At 38.6% G+C, this 14,165-nt stretch overlaps 2 protein-coding genes across 3 annotated transcripts; one reads left to right on the top strand and one right to left on the bottom strand.

The window, feature by feature from the left end:
- Window positions 1-964: 964 nt before the first annotated feature.
- On the bottom strand, window positions 965-2,912 carry uqcc6 (ubiquinol-cytochrome c reductase complex assembly factor 6). Its single transcript, XM_079583110.1, has 3 exons — window positions 2,846-2,912; window positions 1,268-1,430; window positions 965-1,199 (listed from the first exon to the last, which is right to left on the bottom strand). Exons 2-3 carry the CDS (start codon window positions 1,373-1,375, stop codon window positions 1,080-1,082), a joined length of 228 nt encoding a protein of 75 aa, XP_079439236.1. The 5' UTR covers window positions 1,376-1,430; window positions 2,846-2,912; the 3' UTR covers window positions 965-1,079.
- A 412-nt stretch (window positions 2,913-3,324) lies between these two features.
- Window positions 3,325-13,959, top strand: LOC306982647 (uncharacterized protein). 2 transcript variants are annotated; one of them, XM_079583115.1, is made up of 11 exons: window positions 3,325-3,435; window positions 4,159-5,009; window positions 5,046-5,090; window positions 7,376-7,551; window positions 7,648-7,717; window positions 9,306-9,441; window positions 9,812-9,894; window positions 10,961-11,055; window positions 11,124-11,295; window positions 13,736-13,867; window positions 13,939-13,959. In XM_079583115.1, the coding sequence occupies exons 1-10, from the start codon at window positions 3,425-3,427 to the stop codon at window positions 13,840-13,842; spliced, it is 1,746 nt and encodes a 581-aa protein (XP_079439241.1). In that variant the 5' UTR covers window positions 3,325-3,424; the 3' UTR covers window positions 13,843-13,867; window positions 13,939-13,959. The 2 variants fall into 2 exon arrangements, with proteins under 2 accessions (XP_079439241.1, XP_079439240.1); XM_079583114.1 differs by having other exon boundaries at window positions 4,159-5,090.
- Window positions 13,960-14,165: the final 206 nt, after the last annotated feature.

Raw genomic sequence — 14,165 nt, 5'->3', positions numbered from 1 at the left:
GAGAGCATTCTGTCCTGTTTGGCTGTTATATAGGTCTGTGTGGCACCTCATTTGAAAGCTAAGACCCACAAAACTGATCTTTTTCCTCACGTTGTTGCTGTGTTGTGTCACCTTTTGTATGTTTTTTCTTTCTTTCTTTTTTTTCATTTTTGTCACATTTTTGTCATTTTTTTGTTGAATTTTTGTCACATTTTTGTTGAATTTTTGTCACATTTTTGTCATTTTTTTGTTGAATTTTTGTCACATTTTTGTCGAATTTTTGTCACATTTTTGTTGAATTTTTGTCACATTTTTGTTGAATTTTTGTCACATTTTTGTTGAATTTTTGTCACTTTTTTGTTAATTTTTTGACACATTTTTGTTGATTTTTTGTCACATTTTTGTTAAATTTTTGTCACATTTTTGTCACATTTTTGTTGAATTTTTGTCACATTTTTGTTAAATTTTTGTCACATTTTTGTCACATTTTTGTTGAATTTTTGTCACTTTTTGTTGCGTTTACATCCTTGTTTTCTTCTAATTTTTTGTGGCTATTTTTGGTGCTTTTTGATTGGGGTAAAGCCAAACTGGAGAAAATGGGATCCGTTCAGGTGGGAGTTAAGAGGTTAATAAACTGTTGAACGAGTCCATTAAAAACAACCATATTCTGAGCTGTTGTGGTAAAAGTTCCTCTATGATCTCCTTTGACGGTTTGGGCCGGTCGTAAACGTAATGAAATCACATTTGAAATAGTTGTAATTTAGCAGATCCCAAAGAGGTGAGTGGTTTTCAAACAGTCCCTCTGGAAGTCTTTACATATTTTATTCAGACATAGTTTCATTGATGCTTTAACAATGTGATTTTCTACATTTGACATGGGTTTCCCCCAGTTTAGACACAGTTTGTGGTGCGTTCATGTGCACTGGGGAGCTCGAGATGTGAGCGTTAGCCCCGGTTTAGCATCACTGTTCTTCCGTTCAGGACAATTACAACAAAGTTCTTCTTCCGATCTGCTGCCGCCGTGGTGCAGACCTTGTTCATGGCGTCAGAGTCCTCCCTCTGTGGTGGTCGGACGTCTGTAACAGTTCTTATACGGCGTTTCAGTCCAGCTTCTGTTGGTTTTTGATGGTCTCCAGCGCGGCCTTGGCCTCCTCCCGGAGCCGGTAGCCTCTGAGCTCGGTCTTCAGCTCGCCGGGTTTGGGAGGGACGTCCGGGACGCTCTGGAATCAACAAAACAACATCATGAAGCAGACTCGGCTGAGGCGTTAAACATCAGTGAGCGCAGTACCAGGTCCGGGAGGTAATACTGATGCACAGCCTGAGCTCCGAGGAACATGGACGCGATGCTGGCGGCAAACATGCGCAGATACCGCGGCCACGACACTCCAGCCGGCATGATGACCGACGACAACACCAACCAGGTCCAACCGGGAAGATCTGACCAGGAGGAGCTGAGGAGACACAGCAGCTTTATTAGTACTTATTACATTCTTTCACTTTGACGAGGGTTTAGTTCCTTCAGATTTGGCTTTTTATGTGGCATTTGTTTTTCATGAAGAAGTTAATCACATAGTAAATGCATCATATTACAGGAAATGACATAATTATGTTCAGTTCAACAGGGCCGTGGGAAGATATTTTGGCTCGGGGAAGCTGAGAGAGACAAGATTGCCCCCCCAGAACACTATTTCTTTGCTTATTTCCTATTTATTTAACCCCTTAACTCCCGCCTGAACTGAGCGTATTTTCTCCAGATTGGCTTTACCCCAATCCAAAAGCTTCTGGAAAAAAGGTGTGAAAATAGAGACAGAACTGAGACGAAAACAATGATGGAAATGTGAGAAAAAATGACAAAAAATGACAAAAAATGACAAAAAATGACAAAAAATGACAAAAAAATGACAAAAAATGACAAAAAAATGACAAAAAATGACAAAAAAAGACAAAAAATGACAAAAAATGACAAAAAATTGACAAAAAATGACAAAAAATGACAAAAAATGACAAAAAAATGACTAAAAATGTGACAAAAAATGACAAAAAAAAAGACTAAAAATGTGATAAAAAATGACAAAAAAAAAAGACTAAAAAATTACAAAAAATGTGACAAAAAATGACAAAAAAATGACTAAAAATGAAAAAATGTGACAAAAAATGTGACAAAAAATGACAAAAAATAAAAAAAGACTAAAAAATGACAAAAAAATGTGACAAAAAGACAAAAAAGACAAAAAAAATGAAAAATAAATAAATACAAAATAAATAAAAATGTGACAAAAAATGACAAAAAAATGACAAAAAAATGACAAAAAATAAACAAAAATACTAAAATGACAAAAAAATACAAAAAAATACAAAAAATGTGACAAAAAATTACAAAAAAATGACAAAAAATGTGTCAAAAAAAGACAAAAAAATGACTAAAAAATAAAAAAAATGACCAAAAAAATGACAAAAAATTACAAAAAAAGGACAAAAAAAGACTAAAAAGACAAAAAAAAATGTGACCAAAAAATGACAAAAATATGTTGAATACCCCTCTTCAAAAAAATTGAAAAAAAATGTGATGGAAAAAAGATCCATTTAGATGAGTTTTGTAGGTCTTAGCTTTCAAATGAGGCGCTACACTGGCCTACAGGATTTGGGTAAAGCTGAACTGGAGAAAATGCTCAGCACCCTGGGTTCTCACGGCCTTGCAGTTCAACATTTTGTGAGCGTTTGAAAGTAAAACTAAAAACTACGTCTACATCTGTTTGTTTTTACGTGACTAAATGGTTGGGGAAGATTCGGTGTTCGCTTCAAAGAGCAGTCCTCATATTTTAATCCCGTATTCGGCTTTAAAACTGGTTAAATGAGGCAAACTCACCTTGTTTATGTCATCTCTGCAGAAGGTGAAACACACGCCGACTGACACACGCATGCGCAGTCCGGGCTGTGCCGCTGACAAAGAGCGGGAGCTGAAGGAAAGAAGTCTCACTCTGATTTAAACTGAACCAAAATACAACAAACTCGCGGAGATTCCACATTTAATCCATCACTTTACTGTCAATTAGTTTGTTTGTTACTTCGTTTTATTAAAAGTTTGATTTTGGTTAAAGTTGAGGCGAGTCATGATTGTACTTTGAGCGACTGCCTGAACAATCCGCCATCTTTGATCGAGTGACGCTTTTCTACGAGGAAACTAACTTGTGTTTTAATGTCTGTTTTCAAAGGTTATTCCGAGTCTTAACGCTTTAAATAAATGTACAACATCACGCAGGCTCGACCCGCGTATTTTCTTAAGTATTATCGCTTCGTAGAGTTTATAAAAAAGCGTTTTAGCTCGCCGTAAGTTCACCTCCTGACCAGCAGAGGGAGCGGTCACGGCGGAAACAGGAAGTGGAGCTTTTAAAGGTCTTTGTTTTGTTCCCTTCCCCCTAAAACTACCAACAAACTGCTCTGCGCGATGTTTGACAGGTTTGTTTCTCCGAATATTCAGATTTTCAGGGTTTTATTATGTTTCTCTAAGGTTTAAGGCGCGGGCTTCACGGACGGAGCAAAGAAACGCGTAAAATCGTGTTTTAATGGACGTTTCCACCTGATTTCAGCCTCACTTTGGAGCTTTTCCACTGTGTTTGAATATGTTTGGGCTGAGATTTCATTATTATAACGTGTTATTTGGTCCTAGGAAAAGGGGGAAAACACTATTATTCGTATTAAAATGGACTTTAACATCAGAAATCACCTGATCTGGCGGTTTTACTGTTTATTTAGACCAGATTAGCCTTAGATTTCAGACATTAGTGCTGAAATTGTCTATGTTCCATGTCTTTGCACTTTTAAAATACATCTTTCAATTAAAAAAAATATATTCAATGGTTTCTCTGGGGCTTTAAATGATCTGTATCTGCTATTTTAGCCATTCCAAAGTAAAGTATAGGCATTTATATGAAGCATTGTACCTCTACCACTATGGACTAGTATTTTTTGTGATAAATATAAGTGTTTTCTGGAGGTTTTTCCCCCTCTCTCCGCTCATACAACTTTTGCAGGAGTAGAAATATAAATACACAGCAGAAGGAAATAGCATAACAACAGAGCTAGAAGCTACATATATGATTTTCCCTCATGTTGTTGCAGTGTCGTAACTTTTTTTGGCGTATTTTTTAACACTGATCTGTCGCATCTTCTCGTGTCCAGGTGCTCGTCGGGTCAGCCGCCTCCGGATCCAGGACTTTTCCCTCCGGCCTCTCACTTCTCTGATCCGAACGCTCAGAACCAACAGGGATTTTACCGAGAAAACTCAGACTTTTATCCAGAAAACTCAGACTTTTACCAAAACTACCCCCAGGATTTCCCCCACGCGACGAGCCAACACCAGAGGGCGCCGTTCCCTCAGAGCGGCCACTCCCCGACGAGCCAACACCAGAGGGCGCCGTTCCCTCAGAGCGGCCACTCCCCGACGAGCCAACACCAGAGGGCGCCGTTCCCTCAGAGCGGCCACTGTGGCTCCCCAATGAGCGAACACCAGAGGGCGCCGTTCCCTCAGAGCGGCCACTCCCCGACGAGCCAACACCAGAGGGCGCCGTTCCCTCAGAGTGATCACTGTGGCTCCCCGACGTACCAACACCAGGGGGCGTCGTTCCCTCAGAGCGGTCACTGTGGCTCCCCAATGAGCGAACACCAGAGGGCGCCGTTCCCTCAGAGCAGCCACTCCCCAACGTACCAACACCAGAGGGGGTCGTTCTCTCAGAGTGATCACTGTGACTCCCCAACGAGCCAACACCAGGGGGCGCCGTTCCCTCAGAGCGGTCACTGTGGCTCCCCGACGTACCAACACCAGGGGTGGTCGTTCCCTCAGAGCGGCCACTCCCCGACGAGCCAACACCAGGGGGCGCCGTTCCCCCAGAGCAGCTCCCCGTTTGCGCAGATGTTTCCTCAGGACGGTTTCCCTCAGACTGAACACAGAGTCGGACAGTTTCAGTTTCAGAATCCGAGGTTTGACGAGCAACAAGCGGCCGACGAATACGGAGGATTTTATCAAACGCAGCGTCAGATGGAACCTCAGCCTCCGCCTCAGCCTCAGCCTCAGCCTCAGCCTCAGCCTCAGCCTCAGCAGATCACGGCTCAGGGTGAGGCTTTAACTCTACAGCTGTATGACCATGGTGCTGCTGGACGGTTAAAACTGAAGAAAAAATGAGGGGGAGGGAATTCTAGGGGGAAATGTGGAATAAATAAAATAACATTTAAAAGAAAAAAAATTAAGAATTAGGTCAAATTTGAAAAACAAGTTGAAAATTGTTAAAATAAAAATTTGGTAAAACTGGAAAATTTAAAAATTGAAATTGAAAAATTTGAAAATAAAAATTTAATTTTGAAAAAAAATGAAATATTGGGGAAAAAATGTCGAGAATTGTAAAAAAAAAATTAAGAAACTGAACATTTTTTATATCATTGGAAAAAATGTAAAAACAAAAAATGAAAGAATTTGGTAAAATTTGAAAAACAAGTTGAAAAATTAAAAAATAATGAGGCAAAACTGGAAACATTGGGGAAAATTGGGAAAAAAATTAGAAAATAGAAAAAAAATCGAAACTGAAAAAATAAAAATATTTGGGGGAAAAACAGAAACATTGGAAAAAATGCAAAATATTGAAATTTGAAAATAAAAATGTAATTTTGAAAAAAAAATGAAATATTGGGGAAAAAATGTCAAAAATTGTAAAAAAAAAATAATTAAACTGAAAAAAATTTAAATAATTGGAACAAAAAATGAAAGAATTTGGTAAAATTTGAAAAACAAGTTGAAAATTGTTAAAATAAAAATTAGGTAAAACTGGAAACATTGGAAACATTGGAAAAAATGCAAAAAATTGAAAAATTGAAAAATTGAAATTTGAAAATAAAAATTTAATTTTGAAAAAAAATGAAATATTGGGGAAAAAATGTCGAAAATTGTCACAAAAAAAATTAAGAAACTGAAAAAAAAATAAGAATTGGAAAAAATGCAAAAATAAAAAATGAAAGAATTTGGTAAAATTTTAAAAACAAGTTGAAAAATTAAAAAATCAAAATGAGGCAAAACTGGAAACATTGGGAAAAATTGGAAAAGAAATTAGAAAAAAAAGGAAAATTGGGTAAAAATTTCGAAAATGGAAAAAAAATTGAAACTGAAAAAATTAAAATATTTGGGAAAAAACAGAAATATTGGAAAAAATGTAAAAATTGAAATTTGAAAATAAAAATTTTATTTTGAAAAAAAATGAAATATCGGGGAAAAAATGTCGAAAATTGTAAAAAAAAAAAAAAATTAAGAAACTGAACATTTTTTATATAATTGGAAAAAATGTAAAAACAAAAAATGAAAGAATTTGGTAAAATTTTAAAAACAAGTTGAAAAATTAAAAACTAAAAATGAGGCAAAACTGGAAACATTGGGGAAAATTGAAAAAAAAAAGGAAAATTGGGTAAAAATTTCGAAAATGGAAAAAAAATTGAAACTGAAAAAATAAAAATATTTGGAAAAAAACAGAAACATTGGAAAAAATGCAAAAAATTGAAAATTGAAAATAAAAATTTAATTTAGAAAAAAAATGAAATATTGGGGAAAAATGTTGAAAATTGTAAAAAAAAAAATAAGAAACTGAATTTTTTTTAAATAATTAAACAAAAAATGAAAGAATTTGGTAAAATTTGAAAAACAAGTTGAAAAATTAAAAAATAAAAATGAGGCAAAACTGGAAACATTGGGAAAAATTGGAGGAAAAAAAAAATGGGAAAAAAAAGGAAAATTGGAAAAAAAAATTGAAACTGAAAAAATACAAATATTTGGAAAAAAACAGAAACGTTGGAAAAAATGTGAACAAATTTCATTTTCTAAAATATTTCCCAATATTTCCTTTATTTTTTTCAAATAAAAAAAAAAGTAAATATTGGGAAAAATTTGAGGATTTTTTTTTTTAAGTTGAAAAAAAATTGGAGAAACTGAAAAGAAAAAATTGGGGAAACAGTGTGAAAATATTTATCTTTAAATTTGGGTTAAATTGGGAAAGAAAGAAAGATAAAAATTGGGGGAAATGACGGAGAAATTTGTTAAAAACAAAATGCCATTTTGTTGCTAAAGGATGTTTCTTGGTTGTTCCACCTCAAATAAATGATGTAAATCTAAAATAAATTAAATAACTTAACATTAATCATCTGTTTTATGGCTCTAGATGATAATAGTATCGGGAAAAGTATTGGTAAAGTTCTGGTATCAAAAAATAACTAAAATGTCACAGCTCCATAAAGGAGACGGTAGAGAGAGGTCACTCTGAAGTCAGGGGTCCCGGTTAAACCCAGACTAAAGTCTAAAAGTGACTTCCTCTTCCCTCCTGTTTAACGTCTCTCCTCGTTCTCCTTCCGCTCGTTCCTCCAGTTTCTCCGGACAAACGGAAACGCGGCCGTCCCGGTAAGAAGCCGCCGCTGACTCCGGACGAACAGGAGGCGCAGAAGAAGAAACGCAACCTGAACCGATTCGACGGTTTGTCCGTGGAGGAAGTGATGTCACGCACACTTCCCGACGTCATCGAGGGCGGCCTGGACATCCTCATCGTGAGTGTTTATAAACCTCACAGATCTAACTCCTGTCAGATTTATCCATAACAGCATCAAATGTACAGGTGTAATACATTGTGTTGTGTGTTTCAGATTGGGATTAACCCTGGATTAATGTCTGCGTATAAAGGACACCACTACCCCAACCCCGGGAACCACTTCTGTCAGTAACTATTAAGACAGTGTATCATAAATCAGTAACTACACTGTTGTTAGAATAGAAGAAACAGGCGGGTTTTAAAGCACAGATGCCACATTGTTAACGCCAGAGTTAGAAATAGCAAATAGCTTATATAGTTTATAGCATCTGACAACAACAGGAAGATCAACGTGCTTCACAGAAAGATAAAACAATTTAAAATCACAAAATGATCTCATCCTAGAAACACCGTAAATTCTCTAATACTGGCCTGTATTCCATTAGCGGCCGGGTCTAACAGAGGCCGGGTCTAACAGAGGCCGGGTCTAACAGAGGCCGGGTCTAACAGGGGCCGGGTCTAACAGGGGCCGGGTCTAACAGGGGCCGGGTCTAACAGGGGCCGGGTCTAACAGGGGCCGGGTCTAACAGAGGCCGGGTCTAACAGAGGCCGGGTCTAACAGGGGCCGGGTCTAACAGAGGCCGGGTCTAACAGGGGCCGGGTCTAACAGGGGCCGGGTCTAACAGGGGCCGGGTCTAACAGGGGCCGGGTCTAACAGAGGCCGGGTCTAACAGAGGCCGGGTCTAACAGGGGCCGGGTCTAACAGAGGCCGGGTCTAACAGAGGCCGGGTCTAACAGAGGCCGGGTCTAACAGGGGCCGGGTCTAACAGGGGCTGGGTTCGCGGCTGGCGGAGGCAAATCCGGCTGGGGCTTTTATTAGAAACTATAGCAGTAGAAATATTCCCCATGTTAGGAGTTTGTCTCATACTGGTGTAAATGAAAACTCAGGTGCAGGAAGTAACAAACTGAACCCGGGCCGAGGGCGACGCTGCGGAGGAGCTGATCCCAGCGTAACTTTGACACAGATTTAGCCACTTTTCAAACCTCCTGTGACCATATTTGGAAACAGGGCAAATGTTTATGACCCTCCAGGGTTTTAATAAAGTCTCCATCGCGTCTTCAAAGCACGTCCAGCTGCTCCGTGTGCAGGTCAGTCCCACGCCTCAAAATAACTCCTCCCATCAGCGCGAGCGTCTCGTCTTCTCTCGGGTCAGTCTCATGATCGATCACAAACACAAACGCTCCGTCTAAACTCGCTTTTTACACAAGATAACAACAAATAATCCGGTCCGCGGTAAAAACGAAACAGAAACCTGCAGTGACATTGATGTCAAAGCTCCGCCTACAGCAACGAAACACTTCCTGTTGTCCCGACAAAATAAAAGGCGTCAATGTTCCAGCCGCTGGGAGAGGGTTTGAAATGTTCATTAATAAATGAACCTAATATTTTAGGTGCAAATGGACACAAATCTCGTTTCTCTTCATTTTCCTGGTCGTCCGTTTTGCTCAAATACAAATAAAGGCCTGTCTCTAATTGTGGCCTGGTTCCAATAAAGGCCTGGTCCGAGATGCCCCGGAGTAAATAAAGGCCCCGGCCTCTATTAGAGCATTTACGGTAATTCACTGAGTTCTATGTAAAAGCCAGTTTAACCTGGATTTTAAAAGGGACAGATGTGTGGGAGCATGTGGATAAGATGCAGATGTAAATGTAGATGCAGATGCAGATGCAGATGCAGATGTGTCAGATGTGTCTGACGTGTGTGTGTGTTTCAGGGAAGTGCCTGTTCTTGTCCGGCCTCACGGAGAAGCAGCTGAACTCCCTGGACGACCAGAGTCTTCCTCAGAAATACGGCATCGGCTTCACCAACATGGTGGAGCGCACCACGCCGGGCAGCAAAGACCTCAGCAGGTCCTGCTCTTCCCTGTCAGGAAACAGACGTGGAAGTCTCTGTGTTTGTGGGAACATAACGATGATAAAGACAAGTTCACCCAGATCTTTTTTTCCTTCAATTTCCCTGATTGTTCTTTTTCTCACAGATTTAATTTTTTTCAAAGTTTTCTCCTATTTTTCCCCACAATTTTTCTGTATTTTTTTCCCAAATGTAATTTTTTTTTTAAACATTTTTTGCCCCGTGTTTCCCACATTTGTCCTGGATATTGTAAACCCGTGTTCCTCCCACACAGTGATGTCCGTGTGATCGTGCAGACCTGGTACATGTCCCTCTAACATTGTTCTGTTTTTTCTGACATGGTTCTGTTTTTATCTGGTGGTTTTGCAGTAAGGAGATCCGGGAGGGCGGGCGGCAGCTGCTGGACAAACTGCAGACGTTCAAACCGCTCATCGCCGCCTTCAACGGGAAAGGTCAGCGAGAACCTTCAGACCCGCGGGTTTAAGTTTAGAACTCTGGTTCTTTAAACGGTTCTTTAAAGGCATCTACCGGTTTGTTAAAATAAACATTAGGTAAAACTGGAAACATTGGAAAAAATGCAAAAAATAATAATAATTTGAAAATAAAAATTTAATTTTGAAAAACAAAAAAAGAAATATTGGGGGGAAAAATGTAGAAAATTGTAAAAAAAATAAAAAATAAAACGTTACCCACATAGCATAATTGCCTAACTCATTTTTGTTTTGATTTTGGAAAACATGTAAAAAGACGTTTTATAGGAAACAAATTGTTTTCTCATATTGCCATTTTAACAATACAAAATGACTTAGGCAAATATGCTATGTGGCTAACGATACATTAAGAAACTGAAAAAAATTTAGTAATTGGAAAAAAATGTAAAAATGAAAGAATTTGGTAAAATTTGAAAAAAAAAAATTGAACAAGAAATTTATTGGGAAAAAATTTAGAAAATGGAAAAAATATGAAAGAATTTAATTTTCTAAAATTTTCCCAAATTTTATTTTTTTCAAATAAAGGAAAAAGTAAATATTGGGAAAAATTTGAGGAAAATTATTATTTTATTTTTTTATTGAAAAAAAACATTGGAAAAAAATGCAAAAATAAAAACTTGAAAATTAAAATTTAATTTTGAAAAAAAAAAATGAAAAAAAATGAAATAATTGGAAAAAAAATTTAAAAACAAAAAAATGAAAGAATTTGGTAAAATTTGAAAAACAAGTTGAAACATTAAAAAATTAAAATAAGACAAAACTGTAAAAAATGGGGAAAAAATTGAAAAATTGGGAAAAAATTTAGAAAATGGAAAAAATGTGAAAGAATTTCATTTTCTAAAATTTTCCCCAATTTTTCCTTTATTTTTTTCAAATAAAGGAAAAAGTAAATATTGGGAAAAATTTTAGGATTTTTTTTTTTTTTTTTATTAAAAAAAATTGGAGAAACTGAAAAAAAAAAAAAAACCCTGAACCTTCAGACCTGCGGGTTCAGGTTTAATAACTCTTGTTCTCCGGTTCTTTAAAGGCATCTACGAGATCTTCTGCAAAGAGACGTTCGGAGTCAAAGCCAAGAACCTGGAGTTCGGGCTTCAGCCGTACAAGATCCCAGAAACGGAGACGGTACCAGCTCGTAGCTCCTCCTCTTCTCCGCCTCCGCCGCTCGTTTCTAAAACCCTCCCGTCCCCCAGGTTTGCTTCCTGATGCCGTCGTCGTCCCCGCGCTGCGCCCAGTTTCCTCGCGCTCAGGACAAAGTTCACTTCTACATCAAACTGAAGGAGCTGAGGGACCGACTGAAGGGAACGGAGCCGAGCCGGGACGTGGAGGAGACGCGCTACTGCTTCGACCTGGACCTGGCCAAAGGTAAACAAGTTCACGCGCTCTCAGACCATCAACCATAATACTGTGAATCACGATAAGGAATGCAGCTGTTAAATGATGCTGATGATGGTGTTTAGTTGCTCTTTGACCTCTCTCAGATTTTTTTTTTCCATCATTTTTTTGTTGGGTATTGAACTCATTTTTGTAACTTTTTTGGAATTTTTTCGTCAATTTTTTATCACATTTTTGTCCTTTTTTGGTCATTTTTTGGTAATGTTTTTGTCGAATATTTATCACATTTTTGTAATTTTTTTGTCATTTTTTCGTCAATTTTTTTAATCAAATTTTTCACATTTTTTATCACATTTTTGTCCTTTTTTGGTCATTTTTTGGTAATTTTTTTGTCGAATTTTCATCACATTTTTGAATTTTTTGGGTCATTTTTCGTCAATTTCCTTTTGACATTTTTGTGACATTTTTGCCACTTTTTCATCAATTTTTCATCACTTTTTCGTCAATGTTTCCTCACTTTTTTGTCACATTTCCATCATTGTTTTCGTCTCAGTTTTGTTGCTTTTTTCCAGGAGCTTTTGGATTGGGGTAAAGCCAAACTGGAGAAAATGTGCTCGGTTCAGGTGGGAGTTAAGGGGTTAAAGGACAGTGTGTTTCCAGACTGAGACATGTTCTTACCTTAGACGAGCTCATTTGTACCTGTCTGGTCCTCACGCGTGTCCTCAGTCACGTTAGCACAGACGGCGTTAGCATTTAGCCTCTGCTCCTCTATAGCGTTAGCATTTAGCCCCTCCTCCTCTATAGCGTTAGCATTTAGCCTCTCCTCCTCTATAGCGTTAGCATTTAGCCTCTGCTCCTCTATAGCTCCAAGAAGAAGCTGCCGGTAATATCTTCACTTTACTGTGCGGACGCCCGACTACTCCTGGTATTATTACGCCTCACAATATAGTTCCCCTTTAGACAGGTGGTCTAGTCCTTTAAAGCAGTACTAAGTAACGTGTTTACCTTAATAAACCCTCCCCGTCATCCCTGTGGGGGTGATACAAGTGTTTATGGGATGATTGGAGGGTCTTTCATCGCCCCCTGGTGTCTCTGGACAGAAAACCATGTTTGCAACTTCACTGACACCGGTCCGGAGAAAGCAATACACACTAATGTAATCATGAAGAAGAAGCTAACAGGCTAACGGGCAAAGCTAACTGCGGCTAACGTCACTTTAAACAGTATTTACAGCAAAGTTTGAGTGAAAAAAAATATTACGTCACAAATGAACGTTCTGAAGGGACAGTTTCTCGCTTTCGTTGCGCAGAGGCTCATGTTGTGTCTGTTTTGTGCAGAGGATGCGAAGTGTTTGGCGATAAAGGAGGAGCAGCTTGGGGGGAAAAAGCACCAAAACGGCCACTAAAAATGGGAAGATGTAAGGGATGGGAAGGATGTAAACTCAACCAAAAAGTGACAAAAAAGTGACAAAAATTCTACAAAAATGTGACAAAAATTCAAAAAAAAAAATGACAAAAATTCAACAAAAAAATATCAAAAATTCAACAAAATGTGACAAAAATTCAACAAAGGCGTGACAAAAATTAGACAAAAATGTGACAAAAATTCAACCAAAAAGTGACAAAAATTAGACAAAAATGTGACAAAAATTCAACAAAAAAAATGTCAAAAATTCAACAAAAATGACGCAACACAGCAACAACGAGGACAGAAGGCATTTGGTTCAGGCGGGTGGTAAGAGGTTGCCTGGCTCTGCCAGACTCTTCCCTGTTCATTCCATGCAGGGAGTTAGTCTGGTCACGGAGCAATTGGAGCAGTTTGAACGGGCGGGCCTAACGCGCACAGATTGTCAGTGAAATAAACCAATTAGCGATTAGCGGACGTGACGACAGCTGTGTCCAATTAAACAAATATGAAGTGAATATAAACTCACGCGGAGAACGCGAGGCAGAATCCTTCACTTCTTCATCCAATGATTAGTTTTGGCTGATGTTAACGTTAATTGAACTAAAAACATAGCGGTGCAGCGAGTGACGTAACCTTCTCATTTCTCTGTGACGGTCGTGATTGGTTCGGCTCGGCCTTAGCCGCCAATCAACAACTTGTCTACCGTGCGTGGCCACACCCACCTTCTTTGAAAGAAGGTGGATGTGGTTTATCAGGCTAGGTAAGAGGTACCTGTGTGAATTATAGTGTTTCGCCACAAGGGGGCCCCGCTCCTCTAATCATGTGGCTGAATGAAGAAGAAACATCTGAATCACTCCTCACTCCTCACTATGACATTTCTTTACCCATTTCCCTTCATTTCATTGAGCTTTAGGCGTCGATGTCGAGCGGGAGCGACTGAAGAACAGACGTTTGTGGACTTTGGCTCCATGTTGGACTGATTTCAGACAGAACGTCACAAATAAATGTTCTAAAGGGACAGTTTGGCTGGTTCAGAGGCTCATGTTGTGTCTGTTTTGTGCAGAGGATGCGAAGCGTTTGGCCATAAAGGAGGAGCAGCTCGACCCGGAGTATGAGAGCTGCGCCGGCGTGAGCTCTGAGCCGCCGCCGCCGCCGCCGACGGACGGGTAACGGCAAAACCACCGCGCTCACTCAGGTGAACACAGATCCACATCTCAGGTCAGCATCTCCTGTTCCTTCTGCTCATGTTCTTTTGTTCTTTCACAGGGACTGAACTCAAACGGAGCAAACCCAGTACTGTTTTTTTATTCATATTTATTTTAATGTTTTTTGTATCTAAAATGATTATGCCTCTGTAAATGTAAAAGTACGAGTTGATTAAAACTGTTCCTCAGAAATGTGTCTGAATTCATTTTTTACTGTTGAAAATGTGTTTATTATAAGAGTGGACCGACTGCTTACACTTTGTCCCTCATTCTTTCTAATTAGCTTTT

The sequence above is a fragment of the Gobius niger genome (assembly GCF_951799975.1).
Source record: "Gobius niger genome assembly, contig: SCAFFOLD_82, whole genome shotgun sequence".
Classification (NCBI taxonomy): Eukaryota; Metazoa; Chordata; class Actinopteri; order Gobiiformes; family Gobiidae; genus Gobius; species Gobius niger.
This window is presented reverse-complemented; position numbering and strand designations above follow the sequence as displayed.